General features: G+C 35.7%; 1 protein-coding gene across 50 annotated transcripts in view; it reads left to right on the top strand.

Annotated features, from left to right (window-relative positions):
• The window catches only part of TRDN (triadin), a 415,209-nt gene that overhangs the window by 313,954 nt on the left and 80,710 nt on the right, over positions 1-20,545 (top strand). For 38 of the 50 annotated variants that reach the window (XM_078370051.1, XM_078370045.1, XM_078370044.1 and 35 more), the window contains one exon: positions 3,319-3,357. The exons of the other annotated variants lie outside the window; for them this stretch is intronic. In XM_078370051.1, coding sequence (XP_078226177.1) covers positions 3,319-3,357 — 39 coding nt within the window. The remainder of the gene's footprint in view (positions 1-3,318; positions 3,358-20,545) is intronic. 50 annotated transcript variants of the gene reach the window in all.

The following is a 20,545-nucleotide window of genomic DNA, read 5'->3' as shown; positions in this document are numbered from 1 at the left end:
GCCTGAAAAAGTCAGTGCTGCACAGGAAATGGCAGGCTGTCTGCCACAACATGAGGACTTCTTGGTCCCATATTTTTGCAGTGCCTGTATGTGTAGCCCAAAACGAAGGGCTCCAATGGTATGTTTATAGAAATTAGATGTGATATTATACAACAATAGGTAGTGGTAGAAAAGATTAAACAGTGAAAACGGAATGAAAAATAAATGCTCACCTTCCATCTCTCTGATCTCGCAGTCCCAATGGCCAGTTTTAACGACTGTCCTTAGTTTCCTGAAGCATTTTAATATCACTTTTTATTAAATTTTATATAGAGAGAAAGTTTATATATATACACACATATGTAAATATATATATAGTTGTTTTTATATGGCTTGAAACAAATCCTAGTTAGAAACTGCAGTCTCATATGGCTCAAAAAATAAACACTTTACTGTCAGTAGAAATGCCATCTACAAAATGAGGGCATGGAGTTCTAAAAACCAAGTAGCCTAATAAAAGAGCTGCTCAACTTAGAAAATTTGTTGCCAATTTCTCACATATCAATTCCTGCCTTGAATATTCAAGGGTAAAATCCCAATTCCGTTTAAAAAAAAAAGAAAAATTACTTTGAAAGATCATGCCATTTGAGTTTATGAGCATAACTTAAAAATAGCTAAGCTCTTTATATACATCACTGCTAACTCTCACATCAATTTTACAGCATTATTTTCTCCATTTAAGCAATGACAGAATAAAGACTTGAGGTTTTAAATGATGCTCAAGTTCACAAAACTTAGGAAATGGGCTTGCATTTAAAGTCAGATTATAAAACCTAAAAACTTACTCTTCATACACCAAAAGAACCTGTTCTGAGGTCATCTTTAGCATTACTGTTCACATAACACTAAAAAGCCAGTGGTTCTAGTAAGAGGATTCACAGCCACACGTTAGATAGTATATGTTCATAAGGGTGCTTATAAAGTTCTGTGTACAGACTAGAAGTTGGTTCTGGTTGTATTGTACCCATAGCTGATAAAAATATCCTCCACAAGTTTTATTTTTTTCCAAATGATCGTTTGACAAATATTAAGGCTGAGAAGATTTCATTTCAAGATTACAGTAACAATGTGATTGACAGGGTGAGAACTATGTGCAGGGTGGGAAGCAAGGCTGTTTAAAATAGATACCTATTCTTGAGGTGCAAAATGCTAATGAACTTTGTGCTAGGAAGAAAAGATGTAAATTTGTGGGAATTTGTTTCTAAGAAATCCAAATATTCAAATCAGCCACACTTCAAAAACAAAACAAAGAAGGAGGCCAAGATCATACTATCCAGACCTTGGGATATGACCTCGGGTGAAGGGGAATAGGCTGGGAAAATGGAATCTTGGTTCTGCCACCTGGCAGCTGGATGAGCTTCTGCAAAGTAACTTCTGCAAGCTTCATTCACTTCATCTACCAAATGGGGATTAAAACAGCATGTACTTCGTAGAATAATGGAATAGTGCAAGTTAGCAATTGACCAGCACTTGAGCCATAATAAGTACTCCAGAAAAAATAATTCTCATTACTAGAATTGTGCTAATTTGCTTGAAAGTTTATACTGTTGATCTAGCATGGACTCAATAAAGACAAAACCATTAGAGAAAAAAGTTTTTCCTTTCTAATGAAGCCAAAAACTCATCAGAACTCACCACCAAAAAAGAATTGTGTTATTGTAGACTAATAACATAAGAATGAACTTTAGACTAAACTGATTGGGACAAAGCATAGCATCAGGAAACCCAATAATTGAAGATATCATTCAATTGTTAACTGAAATTATCATTCAATTATCGGAGGCCATATTTGCTATCGTTGGACACATAAATGTATCACTTATATATTTTTTAAAAAGATTCTAAAACAAAATATAAATACAACAGGCATGTGACAATGAATTTTTATCTCTAGTTCTAGAGGCATAAGATGAATCAATTTCCTTTAGGACTACAGATACACAAGAGGGAGCCTTTGGTCTTTCTATATACTCCATCTATTTCACTCATCCATTCCTTCAACAACGTTTATTGATCATATGCCCCATATCAGATATTTCACCCAGTGCTGATATTTGAGTTATAAACAAAGCACAGTTCTTGCCTTAATGGAGCTTAAAATCTAAAGAGTGGTTACAGACAATAACAAAATTTCCTAAAATACTATGGCTCATAGAAAACGTTAAAATAGGGTACATCTACCAAGTTAAGCGAATGTGTCAAAAAGGGGGAAAATATATGCCAAAGAGTGTCAGAGTGCATTAATAGCACTGACACTTTTTACAGGAAGTAGGATGTAAAAGACTATGACATTCTTTATTATACAAAATTCTGCAGTTAAACAAACTAGCTTTTACATTATAACTACAGAAAATGAGACACTTCTAGGCTAAAACCCAAATAAAGCTGGTAGCATTATCTCTTATACATAGTTTATGCTCAGTGGGTATTAAACTATGAGGTCAGTTTTTCTTCTGCTGTTTGAAGGGAGGAAATCCATAATGTAACAGAACTCTTCCATTAATTTCAAGAAGATTCTATGCCAAGAATAGAGAACTATAAAGCCTAGGCAAAGTTGGTTAAATAAAAGAATAGAGTGGCCACATGAAAATATAGTCAACTATCTTATTTGTTACGGTGGTGCTGTAAATATTACTTGAATAGTTTAAAAAAGCTATGAATTTATTCTATCCTGGTATTTTTAGAATGCAGAATTTCTGGACAAAAGACATTGTCTCAGGACAATAAGAGAACAAGACACTTTATTTCACCGATTGTTTATATATTAAATTGAAGTAAAATTAATTTAGTTTATAAAAATTAATAATGATAGAAATACAAAACAAGAATTATATCATTTTGAAATTATTAAATTAACCACCAGGTGGAGCCCCATGAATTAAAGGTCTGGTAGTCAAAAAACAGAAAATTGCTTAAATTGGTCGGATTAGGAAAATTTTTGACATTTTTCTTCTGAGCAATTTTTATTAATTTTTTAAATTTATAATATTTAGAGAATTCATAAATTATAAAACCTGGTTTTTATTAAAGGCAAGACGCCAAATTACTTGACTAGCATGAAACTTTTTGCAAACTGGATTTTAAAATTAAAGTATTTTTGCTTACATTACTTTCTAATTTAGCAAAGATACATATTCCATTAACAGTTTGATGACAGTATGTAACTATAATTAAAATTGAGAACAGACAAGTACAATCAGTGAAGCCAACCTATTAATACACTCTGTATTCTTTTTCAAATCTTAATTTTTTTCCATTTTGTTTTTACTTGTTTATTAGAACCTGAAACTAAGAAAGATGAAAAGATATCCAAAGCAGGTAAGGATATTTTGTAAGATTTACATACAAGGAGATGTTCTGTTAGATTAGAACAAAGCTAGCTTTACAGTTTTAAACTCACAGGGGGATAAAACCTTTAGACATCCAAAACATTAAAAATTACTGATGCTACCTGCCATATATTTTATAAGTAATATGCAATAAAGTTAAATATATGCCAAAGTTAACAAAAATTCCTTGCTTTCTGATAGGAGATTTTGGGTAAGTTTATCAAAGCACTAGAACCATTAACACATACTGCTCTTTGTTTATTTACTGGGCAATTGAACACTGTTTATGAAATACTCATAGGGTAACTTAAATGTCAGAAGCTCCGGACGGAGTGCAACAAATGCCTAAAATTTATTGTTATCATGGATTGAGTTTTATAAACTTACATTTACCTACTTTCAACCATTTTTGGTCTCCAGAAAAGGAGTTCCACGTGGTTCAACCTAACAGATTCCAAACTTTTCTTGCCCACTATTAAATTTGCAAATATTTTATGGAGAAATAATCTATTGCCCTATTGGTCATTAATTTGAAAATTGAAATACTTTTAAAACAGACTTTCTAAAAACAGATTTTGCAAGGGAAGAAGTCAAGAGATTAGCTAGGCACTCAAGGCAAGTGATGAAAGTTGAGTGGATTAAATATTATAAAATAGGGGAAATGTAGAAAAGAAAGACAATAAATCTTAAGGAAAATTTCAATTACAGTCTTTCTATGGCTAATCCTAATTCAAGTATTTTATATCTATATACGGAAATTTATATTTTTATATCTATCGATGTAAAAGAAAATTATATATATGTAAATATATATCTCTATATAGCAGAAGTGATACTACATAAAAGCAGACGTTCATGTTGTTAGTCTAAAAATATTTGCATATACTCATTTGTACAAGTATTAATCTATATTTAAGCAATTACTTTCATTCACCCTTTTATGTATATATTAAATACTAAATAAAGTCACTTCTCTTAAGAGTACTACTATCAGATCAGAATAAATTGTTTAAGTTGTTTTCTTATTTTTAGGTGAATGAGCATGACCATTTAAAGTAATTTTATACGATTTTAAAACATGCATTCTTTGGAAGATCAATAAAAGGTTGAACAATTTTAGACTGCAGAAAAAAGCATAATAGAGAGAAAATGATATATTGAGTGTTTATATCAAAAAGTTACAACTGAACTTTATACCTGCAGAAAGGAAAAACTGCATACAAAAAATTGGCTATTGTTAGCACATTTACTGGTGTAGTGAAAGCTCACTAATCAGATAAAAGGTGCAGTAGTTGTCCTTTTCTATTTGCTTAACATTGTAGTTTATGCTTTATTTTACTGATGAAATAGAAAAAGTAAGATATGCACTAATAATTTTCTATTATTAGTTTACAAGGTATTTATGTCTATGTTATTATTATTATTACTTAAATTTTATTTTAAGTTCATGGGTACATGTGCAGGATGTGCAGGTTTGTTATATTGGCAAAGGTGTGTCATGGTGTAATCAGGTCTTTTTCTTGGGTGATGGTGAGGCACAGCTCTGCTAAGAGAACGCTGTAGGTTCTTGGCCTTCAATCTCTTAAGGAATAAGTGATGGGAACACTGCAGGTGTGCTGTATGCTTGTAAAAGTAAATATTGGGCCGGGCGCGGTGGCTCAAGCCTGTAATCCCAGCACTTTGGGAGGCCGAGGCGGGTGGATCACGAGGTCAGCAGATCGGGACCATCCTGGTCAACATGGTGAAACCCCGTCTCTACTAAAAATACAAAAAATTAGCTGGGCACGGTGGTGCGTGCCTGTAATCCCAGCTACTCGGGAGGCTGAGGCAGGAGAATTGCCTGAACCCAGGAGGCGGAGGTTGCGGTGAGCCGAGATTGCGCCATTGCACTCCAGCCTGGGTAACAAGAGCGAAACTCCGTCTCAAAAAAAAAAAAAAAAAAAAAAAAAAGTAAATATTGGACCCAAGAAGTGTTGCAAAAAGGTGATTTTATTTAGGTAGAGAAAAGAGAAGGAAAGGAGAAGAACAGAAAGATTTCCACGAAAAGTGTGGAAGGGGATTCCAGAAGGGAAATCCGAGAGGGGAAAAAAGGGAGTTCCCACCGTGTGGGAGGGGATTCCAGAAAGCTGGAAATTCTGCGTGGGTGAAGAAGCAGGGAAATTTATCCTGGAAGAAATTCCCACCTTCCCAAGTTCCTCTGGCCAATGAAAGGAGTTCCTTAGAACTTCCACTGGAGTGATTGACTTTTAGTTTCTTCCTGAGCCTGCAAAATTCAAACATAAACCGTTAAATCTCCCAGATGGAGAGAGATGGGAGAGGGGCATAGCACTGGGAAATTCTTGCCTTTAAAACTATGACCCCTCATGGACCCCAAAAGAGAACACAGTCCCTCAATGGGGGTTTGTTGTACCAATTATTTCATCACCCAGGTGTTAAGCCTAGTATCCATTAGTTATTTTTTCTGATCCTTTCCCTCCTCCTACCCTCCACCCTCCAATTGGGCCCAGTATGTGCTGTTTCCCTTCATCTGTTCATAAGTTCCCATCATCTAGCTCCCACTTATAAGTGAGAACATGTGGAATTTGGTTTTTCTGTTCTTGCACTAGTTTCCTAAGGATAGTGGTCTCCAGCTTCACTCATGTCACTGCAAAGGACTTGATCTTGTTCTTTTTCGTGCCTGCATAGTACTCCATGGTGTATATGTACCACATTTTATTTATCCATTCCATCATTGATGGCATTTGGGTTGATTCTATGTTTTTGCTATTGTTGATAGTGATGCAATGAACATATGTGTGCATGTGTCTTTATAATAAAAGGATTTATATTCCTTTGGGTTGACACCCAGTAATGGGATTGCTGTGTTAAATGGTCATTGATGAATTGCCACACTATTTCCCACAATGGTTGAACTAATTTACACTTTGACCAACAACGTGTTCCTTTTTCTCTACAACCTCACCAGCATCTGTTATTTTTTCACTTTAATGGTAGCCATTCTGGCTGATGTGAGGTGGTATTTCACTGTGGTTTTGATTTGCATTTCTCTAATAATTGGTAATATTAAGCCTCTTTCATACACTTGTTGGCTGCATGTATGTCTGCTTTTGAAAAGTGTCTGTTCATTTCCTTTGCCCACTTTTTAATGAGGTTTTTTTTTTCTTGTAAATTTGTTTAAGTTCCTTATAGATGCTGGATGTTAGACCTGTGTCAGACACATAGTTTGCAAAAATTTTCTTCCATTTTGTAGGTTATCTGTTTACTATTAGTAGTTTCTTTTACTATGCAGAAGCTCTTTGGTTTAATTAGATCCCATTTGTCAATTTTTGCTTTTGCTGCAATTGCTTTTGGCATCTTCCTCATAAAATCTTTACTGGTGTCTATGTCCTGAACTGCATTGTCTTGGTCTTCTTCCAGGCTTTTTATACTTTTAAGTTTTACATTTAAGTATTTAATCTATCTTGAGTTAATTTTTGTATAAGATAGGGGTCCAGTTTCAATTTTCTGCATACGGCTAGTCAGTTATCCTAGCACCATTTATTGAATAAAGAATCCTGTCAGTTTTGTCGAAGATCAGATAGTTGTAAGTGTGTGGTCTTATTTCTGGGTTCTCTATTCTGTTCTCTTGGTATATGTGTCCATTTTTGTACCATGCTGTTTTGGTTACTGCAGCCCTAGAGTATAGTTTGAAGTCAGGTAACATGTCTCAGCTTTGTTCTTTTTGCTTAGGATTGCCTTGGCTATTTAGACTCTTTTTTTGTTCCATATGAATTTTAAAATAGGTTTTTCCAGTTCTGTGAAGAATATCAATGATAGTTTAATGGGAATAAAAATACCTGGGATGGAGTTCCCAGGAGAAAGGCAGGCTGCTATATTTGCTGTTTGGGTGACTTGGCTGTGCCAGCCTGTAGGCTTTGGAGAGCCCAAGCCAACCTGGGCAGAAGTGGTACTCCAGCATGGCGCAGCTGCTCTACAAAAGCATAGCTACACTGCTTCATTAAGCAGATCCCTGATCCTGTTCCACCTGATTGGGTGAGACCTCCCAATCAGGGCCTAAAGCCACCTCCTACAGGTGTGTTGGGGCCAGCACCAGGTCCATACCCCTCTGGGACACAGCTTGCAGAGGAAGGGAAAGGCTGTCATCTTTGCTGTTTTGCAGCCTTCACTGGTGATACTTTCAGGTACTGGAAAATTTGACATGACTAGGGATTAGAACAGACACCCAGCAAACCACAGAAGCCCTATGGAAAGGAGGCCAGACTGTTTAAAGAAAAACACAAACAGACAAACAAAAATCTCCATTGAAAGGGCAGCAACCTCAAAGATTGAAGGTGGATAAGCCCACAAAGATGAGAAAGAATTAGTGCAAGAATGCTAAAAGCTCAAAAAGCCAGAGTACCATCCTCCCTTAAAATGACCACATCACCTCTCCAGCGAGGAGCAGGTTCTCACAAAACTTCACCTCATCACCATAGTAGCAAGAAAGGCTACAAAATCACTATAGTAGTACAGTATGTACTACAGTTAATTTTATACAGTTATCTAATACTGCATCTTTATATTTGTTTACCTTTCTCTTGACTTTATCTTGTATGATCTGAAAGTGTTTATAGAAGTTTAGATAAATATTATCTTTTTATAATTGATTTGCATATTTGTGTATTTTATGGTAATATGACAAAACAGACTAGTACCAACATATATTTTATGCAGTTACGACATCTCTTTATTTTTTTGATATTTTTACACAATGCAGTTCATGTGTGTTTTTTCAAGTTGTTGCAAACCTCCCTCAAAATTTCTGATGAATTTACTGAAATAAAAATCTATTTATAAGTGAACCTGCCTAGTTCAAATCTGTGTTATTCAAGAGTCAACTGTATAAGTCAGCTGAGACAAGGAGATTACTATAAAGTATGATGGAAATAGTGTTGGCCTTATACTAAAGATCCATGTATTTGACTCCCTTTGCCCCTTATTTAGGGGTGTAACTTTACTTAAATTACTTAATGTTTCCAAACATTAATTTGCTTATCTATTGAGTGAAGCTCATCATACTCACCTCACAGGTTTGATGCATGAAACAGAAGGGATGCTTTCTACTTGGTTCATTTTCAGTATGATAGCTATATTTAGGAGCTAGCTCAGAGACAGGAGTAAGCACCGCACTGGTGGGAGAGGTGAGGAGAGGACTAAGGAAATTCCAGGGTCACATGGCTAGCAGAAGATGGCAAAGCTGCAGTAGCAAGATACAGCCGTATGAAGGTGGCTCTTTAAATCCAGGAGTGAGGGCTTAGAAGACTAAAGTGACATTTTAATTCTTGAGGCCATAATTGAGAAGAGAGTAGAATTGTTAGTATTATAATGGCATACAGAGTGAAATTCTAAAAAATCAGGAGTTTGAACCAGAATCCTTTTATAACAATCTAGGTACTATAAAATAAAAGTAGGAGCAGCATAAAGGTGGCATAAAGAGAAAGCAATGACTTTGTGATATTTACACTAAATTAATTAATGTTGATTACTTTCAAAATTATTTACAGCCATGACTAATATTCAGTAAATTATTTTTTAAGTTTTAAAAAAATCACTCAACTTTGAAACCTATTGAAAACTACTAATGACATTTTGTTACATATTCCTTCAAGCCTGTGAGTTCATATCAACTTTACAAAGAGGACTATCAGTACAATTTGAACAAAAGGTTGTTAAAGGGATATTGTCAAAGCTGTTCATAATATGGATTAAAAGGATTTCTTAGGTCAAGATATGTTGTTACCAACAGAAGCTACTGACTGAAATTTTAATTACACCATTATCTAGCCACATGAAAAAGGCAGTCTTGAGGAGTATAAGAGTCTCATAATCAATAATACGGAACCTTGTTCCAACATCTCAGGGAGAAAGTTGTTTCCTGTGGAAAACAGCAACTCTCTGTCCTAGTTTGTAGCCTGAATGTCTTTGGTTATGGCAACAGGTAGTTTTGAGAACTTTCTGTGTTTCATATACGAGACCTGAGAATTGATCTTTAAAAACTTGTCTGGCGTTTACCTTCTAGGGCTTTAAGAACAAAGCAGTTCTCATTTTACCACCTTTATGGAAGAAAGTTAAATTGGAGGACCCTAGAACAATTTAAGACCTAGTCTAGCTTAGAGATATCTAACAAAAACTCAAAAATGATATATAGAGTTACAATCGAATAACAGGTGTATTATTGCTTTTCTTTGTCGACATATTTTTCATTGATCATATAGAAACCCCAAATTTTAAAAACTCTTGAAGCTAGGAAGCCAAACCAAGGCAAATTTTAGAGTTTACTAATTGTCTTAAGATTCCTGGGCCTGCCAAGAAGTGACAGTTTTTATTTACTTGTAAGAATCAGAACTCTTGAAGTCAGGAATTTTGTGCATATTTTAAAATGTGACATTCTAATCAAAGCCTTGACACCTTGGTAATATGAGCAATGTTTTCAACTGTGTTTTGCTATAAAGAGAGAGCAGATTTTATTTACTTTTGTAAATAACCATATTACCATAAAAATATTTGCAAATAGTTTTCAAAGTTTTGGAGAAATTAAGTAAGAAAAAAAAGTTTTTATCTTTGTTTATATAACTAGATTTTACCAAACTGATTAAGAGAGACTTTTTTGAAATCTGGAAAACAAAGCCTTTAACTAAAGACCCCATAATATTTTAAATGAGAGTCATAAAAACATTACAGGCAGGGAAACGGACTCACAAAGTTCAATCGAATGTCCAGGTTACAAAGTTGATAGATGGCCAGGCTTCTCTCAACTTATCAATGACCTTATTCACATGGCCAACTTGATTTCAAGGATGTGAGAGAAAGAGTTGCAAGGTCACAGATAGTTATCTTTTACTTCAATTTAACCTTTAAAGTAGTGCATATTCCTCTTATCAACATATCCTCCATATTATTTTGCTACAAAAGATAGAACTTAAAAATACCACTACAATTCTATTCTCGATATAAATAGAGATGAATGTTTAATTCATCTCTATTTATATCGAGAATAGAATTATTCTCAGGGGGTAAGGGGAAAAGTATGGAATGTGGGCTATTTTGAATTGAAATCCAAAAGTAAAGCTTTCCTGATATCAAGAAAATAGACTCCATATTCCTTAGAGCAGAAATTTTTGTTGGTTCATTTCACGTATTTCCTGTGCTGGGAACAGTTCTTGGCACATAGTAAAAGCCCAGTTAATGCCTTTGAATGATCAAGTGCAATAAAAATATGTAAGTTATATAGTAAAATGCTGGAAACCTGTTTCTTAATCTGTTAAGTGGGAAAACTGACTTCGTGAAGATTACTGTAAATGGTAAGATATATCTTTTAAAATGCTTAGAATGGTTCTGAACACAAAATAAACATCTAACATTTGAGTTATATATTATACTAATAAGTACATGGGCAACAACTTTCTAGAATTAAATGTTGCTACATTTTTCAAAATCTGAATAGGACAAAATTATTAGCCATTTAGCTTACAAAACTGAAATCAACTTTTATTTCATGTGACTTGAGTGCTATAGTCTTGAATCTTCTTCTGATTGAATTTATCTTCAGGAGGTTAGAAGAACTATTTCTTAGTTAATTCAGCCAATCAAGTATAGTCTCATTAATTGCTTCTGAACCAGTCTATAACAGATACAATTTTTCTCAGCTGATTTAAAATTCAGAGAAATTCATTCTCTGTGGATCCTCAGGAAATATACACATCCTCTCTTTTAAGAGAAAAAAGAATGACAATAATTTCATTAAAATTACTAAAGATTACTTATGCATATACTATAAACAAAGTGTTATTGGCCACTATTCAGGCAGTTCATCTTGTTATTCTTCAATTCTCTGTACTTTAGACTCCTCCAAAAGCCATAATTTGAAATTTTAAAGGTTTTTTTCCCACTGATTTTCTTGCTTATGTACTTCAAGAGAATTTTAAAATAATGCTCTGTTATTTTCTTTTAAAAATAAATTACTGAAAATCTTCCTTCCCAGTTTCAATCCAAACTAAACTCTAATTCAGGAAGGTGGTAGTAATGAGATTTAAACTGAATCTTTCAGAGTGGTCACAGCCATTCGCTAGAGAAGTCCTTATTACCATATAGGAAGCAGATGCTGTGGTTCTTCTCAACTAAATGAAAAACTCGGAAGCTTTTAAGACACTTGATTGTTAAGAAGTCAATTCTACCAGAAAGGATTCTGTTTCTAGACTAATTTGTAAGTTTCTCTGATAGAATGTTCAGAAATTTAAAAGAAACAAGTTTTCTCCATGTGAATATATTGCTTGGTTTATATCTTCTTTACTATTCTAAAATAGTTTCATTAGTTATTTGAAGCTATTCTCAATCTCCTTTATTCATTCTCTCATGTAACCATGCTTATATACTATTTTTAATGCTCAATATTGTAACTAGTTTTTAAAACAATGCTCTTAGCTCAATTTTTCTATTTTCTAATTTAATGGATTAATATTATAAAATTTATGTATGGAAAATTTTCTCAAGTCTGTGACGAAGTACTTCACATTGGTGAGATAATTAAAAGAGGCTTGATATTTAATAATTGAATCATATTTCAGAGGAAAGTGTTTCAGATGCCTCTTGTGGGCAAGTATATAATATCTTCCTTTTTCTTTTACTTGCTCCTCAAATTTGATACTCGATAACCCAAAACATCCTAAGAAAGAAAAACAGGAGTGTTTGAATGTAGTGGACAAGTAAAGACATAATAACTACTCATCTCTTCTATTCTAATTTCCTTCTTTCAAAACATAATATCCTCAAACCCAGGTGCTGATATTGATAGGACAAACAGAAAACATGAGAGAAATACTGGTTCCTTCAAGGGCCGTGCTTGACTACTTTAGCCATGTCCATCAAGATTCGGACATTTTACTGTGCTCTCTTTCTTACAAACCCTCCAGCCTCTTCTCATGCCCTAATCAATGTCCTGACATTCCAAACAAGGATAGAATCTGTCAGATCTTGTATCATAGCAGGAGCTCATTTCATATTGTCTCATTTTTTCCCCAAGACCCACTTAAAGGATGCAGAGGTGATTAGGGTGACAGAGTTTAGTAAATCTTAACAATTAAAACATGCTGTGCCCGAGGGTACTAATAAATAGAAAATTATTTCCAATGCATTTTCTATTCCAGACCAAAACTATCCATAGTCACACCTAAACATGGAATAAGTTTCTCCTTTTGTTAGGTAAAATAATTATAACCAATATTAATGAGAAATCTCATATATAAACTTATATATTTGTTTTCACATATTCCAAAGGAAGATGACCATGATATAATTTTGAAAAATCTCTATTTTTTTTTATTTTTGAGACGGAGTTTCGTTTGTTACCCAGGCTGGAGTGCAATGGCGTGATCTCGGCTCACTGCAACCTCCGCCTCCTGGGTTCAGGCAATTCTCCTGCCTCAGCCTCCTGAGTAGCTGGGATTACAGGCGTGCGCCACCATGCCCAGCTAATTTTTTGTATTCTTAGTAGAGACGGGGTTTCACCATGTTGACAAAGATGGTCTCGATCTCTCGACCTCGTGATCCACCCGCCTCGGCCTCCCAAAGTTCCTATGCAGAGAGAAAAAAGTTAATATTTCCTTTAATGGTATGTTTCAGTAAACGGCTGCAGAGAAATTCTCCTTTTTGCAACTTCTTCCCCCAATATTTTAGCAGCATCTTTGATGAATTGTCGGCAGAGGTGTATTTAGACTAAATTTCTCAGTAAAGACATTCTCCATTTTATATGGTGTTTTCACTTGTTTATCAAAGACAATTATGTATGGTTTATTATGTGTGACAATGCACAAGTGCTAAGAATACAAAGATGATAGCTACAGTCTCCTGCCTAGTGAATTTCATAATCTGTTTGGGGAAGACAAATGAGCAAATGGTTATGAATTATTGCAATTACAATGTAAAGGGATGGTGACTTACATGAGATGCCGAGAGTTCAAATAATCTTTAATCTATTGTAGAAGGAGATGAGGAAAGGCTTCCAGAGAGAGATGAAGAGTGAGATGAGTCTTAATAAATGGGCATGATATGGTGAAAAGTGGCAAAAAGGAGAAAGAACATGAGAAAAGGAAAAATGTTATATTTGAGGCTATAATGAAGGCAGAAAGGGAGGAAGAAATAAGTAACTGGGGTCATACTCAAGATATCTCTACAAAATAGAATCAACAGGACTCTGTGGACAATAGAGATGGCTAGTACCTAGTCTCTATTTCTCAATCCCATTTTTCTTTCTCTCTCTGAGACGGAGTCTCACTTTGTCACCAGGCTGGATAACAGTGGCATGATCTTGGCTCATGTCAACCTCCACCTCCTGGATTCAAGAGATTCTCCTGCCTCGGCCTCCTGAGTAGCTGGGACTACAGAAATGCAACACCATGCCCAGCTAATTTTTGTATTTTTAGTAGAGATGAGGTTTTACCATGTTGGCCAGGATGGTCTCATGATCTGCCCACTTTGGCCTCTCAAAGTGCTGGAATTACAGGCATGAGCCACTGCACCCAACCTCTTTCTTTTAACTGACCATGCTTATGTACTATTTGTAATGCTCAATATGTTATTTGGTTTTTTAAAAATGCTCTTAGCTCAAATTTGTTTTTCTGTTTTTCAATTTCATGGATTAATATAATGTTTATTTATAAAACTATTTCTCAAGCCTGTGATGAAGTTATTTACATCTGTGAGCATGGAGAGGAATCTTAGAAGACTTCTAACCTTCTAGTTGGAAGAGTAGGTGAAGTATGGTGTCATTCTAATATAGAAAACATGTTTGGATGAGGAAATAGTATATCATGAGTTCAATTTTGGATTTAAGTTTGAATTTTCTGAGGTATATCCACTTTGTTTCAGAAGGTTAGCTATGTGATTCAGCAGTGGAAAAGGTCCGTTTATCCCTTGATATTCTGTTTGAGGAATATCAAGGAAATTTGTGATGTCTGGAATGGATATCATGGCCCTTTCATGGCCTTTGAAGGAAATATACCTAGCATGACATTTCAACCAAATCTTTTATCTGGCTATGAGCAGAATTAAACTCAGTTTAATAAGAATTCAGTTTCAAGTGATAGGAAGGCATGATTGGCAAAAAATTCTTGGGAGATTGAAGTGCTTAGCACATACTAAATGTTTACTAAATGAATAACTGGATAATTAAATTATCATTGTATAATGTCAAGATTATATCAAGATCCACATTTAAAAAAACATTTGAAGTAATGTGTTTGATTAATCGCAACTATTTCTCTATTGGTTCTCTATTAATTTCCTGTAATCTTTCATGGTTAATCATGGTGCAAACAAAAATTTGCTTCTAAATAATCTCTTCAAGATCACTTTAGTCACCTTTGAACATCAAGAGGCAGGACCCAAGGGGTTTCTCACTACTCATTTGAGGCAAAATATAAGATAACTGTCTGAGATGAAAAGTGAGAACAAAATGATCAACAGTAAGATGCTTGAAATACAAGTAAAAATATTTCATAGAAATGATTGTAGTACAGCTCAAAAAAACCATTAAAAATAATGGGTGTTTAGAAAACTTGCCATAATGCATAGCCAATGCATACCAATAAGGATGAAAAAGTCATATCAACCACAAACCCTGCTACAGATGACTCTGGTTAAAGAACTTTCTAAACTATCTGATCATACTGCCAAGTATTGCTGCTTTTAAAAATAAAGAAAACCATAAATAACATTTTTACTTTACCTGAGAGTGTCTCTCAGGTCACTCTTCTATATATCCTAACATGAAGCAATTTTTTTCCAGAAATTTGTTCTAATTGTCAGAGGCAATTCTTGCTTACCAAATAGATTTTAGAAGACTAAAGGGAAAATTTCAAAGCACTTATTATTTCTTTTCCTGATTTCCAGCACTGTGTAAATAATATTAACACGCATCATTATCCATTAAATCCCTAAAAATGTATTTCCAGAATTAAATACATAAAACTATATTATTTTATCCAAGTCACTTTTCATAGCACATTTGATAAATGAGACTGCCTTTATATGAGAATACCTCTATAAGAAAAAGAAGAAAAGAGAACATTTGTTTATTCAAATTCATATACAGATGAGAAGGCATTTTCTATTAGAGTTTTGTATTGTATTTTATATATTTAACATTTTAATCTTGATAATTAAAAATTCATGAATCTCAGAAAACTTGTGGCTGAGTAATAGTGGCTTTTAGTAAAATGTAATGAAATTTCTAAACTGATTGAAGCATCCCATGAAAGTCCTCATGATATTTTCTTGCATCCCCTTAGTAGTTTTCTTACTGAATATAGGTGGTAGAAAGTTTTGATATTAATCTTCAAGTCAATTTAAATGATAAAATGCCTGTCAGATTATTCTTTCTGGCTAAGATGTATATCTGTCACAGAGTCAACCTCTGCTCTGTTCTAAATAGTTGTAGGCATAGATATATCTGGATCAGAGTCACTGGTCTTAAAAACAAGATTTGTTAATATGCCCTTAAATTTAAACATGCTCTCACAGCAGAAAATCTATCAGGAGTTGAGTAAATAGATTTCTTAAAGAGCAGTAGTAAATCCAGGAGAAAATAACGCTGAAACATTTCGGGTTGATTTTTATCTGAACTGCATCTCCCTATTAAACAATTTACTCCTGAGATTTAAATTAATAAAAGTTCTAAAGTTTTAATTTGCCATTCATTCATCTTTTTAAATTTTGTCTTTTTGAGACAGAATCTTACACCATCACCCAGTCTGGAATGCAGTGGTGCAATCTGGTTTCACTGCAATCTCCACCTCCCAGGTTCAAGCGATTCTTGTGTCTCAATCTCCTGAGTAGCTGGGATTATAGGCATGTGCCACTACACCTGGCTAGTGTGTGTGTGTGTGTGTGTGTGTGTGTATTTTTAGTACAGATGGGGTTTTGCTATGTTGTCCTGGCTGGTCTCAAACTTCTGACTTCAAGTGATTCACCTGCCTTGGTCTTCTAAAGCTCTGGGATTACAAGGGTGAGCTACCATGTTAATTCATAAATAATAACTGTGTATATATATATGAGGTACAATGTGATGCTTTGATTTATGAATGTATTGTAAAAACATTCAATCAACTTAATTAAGATACCTATCACCTCATCCATTTTTCATTGTTTTGTAGTAAGAATATAAAAAATCTGTTCTTTTGGCAATTTTAAAATATATAATACATTGTAGATGCAGGACAGAGAGCCCCACAGTGAAGCTTAGCCTGCAAGCTTTGTCCAGGAAACAATACGAAGGCAAGCCAGAGGCACATTAAAACAGCTTTATTGAAGCTGCAGTGTTACATCTTTGGTGGTGTTAAGCTCTGTGACTGCTCCTGCAGAGCAGGGCTACTCCACGGGCAGAGAGTAGCATCTCACCACAGTGACAGTCATATTTATACCTGCTTCTAATTGCATGCAGATTAAGGAGCAGTTTATGCAGAAATTTCTAGGGGAGGGGTAGTCATCATTGGGTCACTGCCATGGAAAGTGGTAATAACTCTTGGGTGTTGTCATGGCAACCGTTAATTGACATGGCACACCTTTGGGCATGTCTGATTGACAGCTGCTTTTGCCCTCGCCCTATTTTAGCTAGTCCTCAATCTGGTACAGTGTCTGAATCCTGCCTCTGGAGTCAAGTCCTGCCTCCTTGCTCATTTTCTGCCCCTTCAAAGATTAGATACTCTTCTTTAATCTTAAGGGAACTGCAGAAGGGTGAGGTTCATTTTCTGTAACTGCTTCGTGCTGAGTTTATGGAAGTAGGCCCTGCCTAACACTGGAGGAGTAAAAAATCTCTGGATAGCTGCTCTAAGGGGCCCAGAGGCAGGACACTTTCATTCTCCAGGTCAGTAGATGGGATTGATTGGAAGCCTTGTGTCAGCATTGTTTTTAATTGGAATTGTGGTAATCTAAAACAGGGGTCCCCAAAACAGGGGCTCCCAACCCCCGGCCATTGATTGTTACTAGTATGTGGCCTGTTAGGCCTGCACAGAAAGATGCGAGTGGTGTGCAAGCCAGTGAGCATTATTGCTTGATCTACACCTCCTGTCGACAGCAGCATTAAATCTCATAGGAGTGCAAACTGTATTGTTAATTGCATGTGCAAGGGATCTAGGTTGCATGCTCCTTATGAGAACGTAATGGCTTATGATCTGAGGTGGAACAGTTTCATCCTGAAACCATCCCCCCTACCCACACCCCCCACTCTAGTATGTGGAAAAATTGTCTTCCACAAAACCAGTCCCTGGTGTCAAAGGTTCGGGACCACTGATATAAAAGACACAAACTAAAAATTAGTAACAAGATAGCAACCAAGTTCCTAGGAGAGGTAAAAGACAAGTAAGACTTGGGAAGGCACTTTGGATAGTTGACCAGATATAGCTGGGGTCGGTGCCCTGGTTCTATCTATGTAACCAGGTAGCTTTCTCACAGATCTTTTGAATGTTAATCTCAACTTGTCCACAGTTGTTAATATATGTGCAGCAGGTTTTATTCATAACTGTGCAGAATCCAGTGTGTTCAGTTGGTAAATAATCCAACATTAGTCTTTTATCAAAAACTACAGTTGTCAAAGTTCCTAAGTACACTTGAATTCTCTTTAATGCCTGATCTGTGTTGGTGGCTAAAGTTTCTAGGGTTTGAGTCAAGCTCCTTAGGATTGACTTATAGCAGAGGAAGCCTCCCAGGGTGTTGCTAGTCCTATCACTGCCCTGATTCCTGCCAGAATCAATCCTATTGCTAGCTTACTTCTGGTATTCTTGGATCTTATGGAATAACAGACAGTTACCCCTGCAGGAACAACACTGCACAATGTACATTCACCTCTGTTCCAAGTTTTTGATGTATAGGGGAAAGCTACTCCTAAGAGAACAGGTGGCTCCCTGGGAAGTTCCTAGAGGTTACAGTGTGTGACATTTTCCCATTCACTACCAGAAACAAAAATGAGCTCAGTGGGGCAGAAGCAAAAGCCCTACAGGATGTGATGTTTATCATTTGCCTCCAAGTTGGTTCTATATAAATATTTTTCCCTCTTCCAATGGGGGTACAAGAACAATCATTATTTTTCAGAAGTGGGAGGTACTCCCACCTTTTCAGACTAGGCAGTGATTTTTTTCCTTGTATCTTGTGATTTGGAAGAATGCACTGTATATGGTCTCCTCACTTACAAGTGGAATCCCATTTACCTCACTGCAGCCTTGGGAACTTGTCAACTGTAGTTGGATTGAAGAATCACAGGGAAGCTTCAGCTATTGTGTCAACAACACAACAATGGGTGCAAATGATAGGCTCATTCTTGCACTGGAAATACAGTTACCCAATTTTCTGGGTCCAGGTAATGGTGGCAGGAGGAATCAGGTGTAATCCATTAAGTGGCAAGAGTTCATTAGGGATTTGGGTATTCCAGCCACTATGGCTAGTTAGGTCTGGGGTAAAAACCAGGTGAGACTTGAGAAATGAAACTTGTAGTGAGACTTCCCAAGTCTCACCTGGTTTTTACCCCAGACCTAATTAATATCAACATTCCCAGGATAGTGAGGTCTATCTTATGGTTTATCTTGAAAGGGACTGTTGATGACAAATCCAGCAACCGTGAAGATAATTTCCTGATGCAATAATTATTGAAATGTTTACTATACAGTTATGTTCTCACCCACACTGGATCATGGTAACTAGGAGAGCACATAGGATGAACAGTGACATTGTGATTCAGTTGTGCCTTAGCATGGCCTCTATACCCATCAAAGACAGAAGAGATGTTTCCCAAGAGATTGGCTAAAGTGATAGAAAAGAAGTACTACAATCAGAAGAGAAAAATTAAAGCTCCCTCTCCCACTCACAGCATTGTGTTACCACTTCTGACTGAGATGTTGATTCTTTAAATAGCAGAAGACCCCCAAAAGTTCATAGATGTAGGTGGTGGTGTCCTCCTTTTATACCTGTGACTCATAAGACATAGGTTAATCCTGGGCAGAGGTACTCAGCTAGGTTTTCCCTGATGTTTAACAGCAGTGGGGGTACTCAATAACACCTGGTAAAGGCCTTCCCATTTTGGTTGTAAATTATCTTCAGGGGATTCTTCTTTCCAAGTTTCAGCAAAAGTAAGTCTCTTGGTTAAATAGGGGAACTATGTTTTTCCTTTCTGGGGAAGAGTAATATTTATTTTCATATTGGAGAGACTTTTGAACCTGACCTAAATTCTAAAAGGGAAAAGTAGAGTTTGTACAGCTAATTACTACAAACCAAGACCACAGCAGCTAAACACACATAATCCATAGACAAGTTATTTTTATAAACCCATTTCTTGGCCTCTAATCTCTGGTTCCCACACTGCTAAAAAGGGGTTCAAGGGCCAATAAGTGCCCACCTACTTCCACTCTGATCCAGGCCAAAACATCCAACTGGCTACAATTTCCCTGACTCCAAATGCACCAGCCACCAAGGTCCTACTGAGGGACATGATGAATTCAGGGTAGGCAGCACACCACCCTGTCATCAGCACAGGACAAAATAAAACTTGGCCATTGACACTGCCTCTAGCACACCATGACAAAAGGGTTAACACAAACCAAAAATCAAGATCCAGAGGCCAAAAGGAGTGGAGTTAGGCAGGTACCCAACAACCCCCAAAACCCTACTAAGCAATTTAAGAGTCAAAAACCAAAAGCCAAAATGAGATTACACATTGCAGATAACCAACAGCATATAATTAAGCTATATTTGGAGAAAACACTGCTTCCACAGACCTCTAGGAAAAAACACTTTAGCATCAGACCACCACAGCAGTCATAATCAGAGGAGAAAAATTAATAGGAGCTGACAAAAATGCTGAAGGAGAGTTACGTGAATCTGGGTAGCTTTCAAAAGAAATACATTGCAGAACTGAAAATAAAAATTTCTGGTAATTTAGCAAATCAATACCTTTAGAAATTTTTGTTTTGGTAATAGACCATTTTTAGAAAGTTAATTACAAATAATTTTCTTTAATTGTAGCTAGTTTTTAACTATACACTCTTTCTTTTCCAAATTCCCCTTTTCCAAATGCTTCAAACTAATAAGCTTTGAATATAGTCTTTTTAATTTATGAGTGTTCTATTATTTATAAGCCAATTTCATAGCATGCTAGA

The sequence above is a fragment of the Callithrix jacchus genome, chromosome 4 (assembly GCF_049354715.1).
Source record: "Callithrix jacchus isolate 240 chromosome 4, calJac240_pri, whole genome shotgun sequence".
Taxonomy (NCBI): Eukaryota; Metazoa; Chordata; class Mammalia; order Primates; family Cebidae; genus Callithrix; species Callithrix jacchus.
Note: the sequence above shows the minus strand (reverse complement) of the source record. Positions and strands in the feature narration are given on the sequence as shown.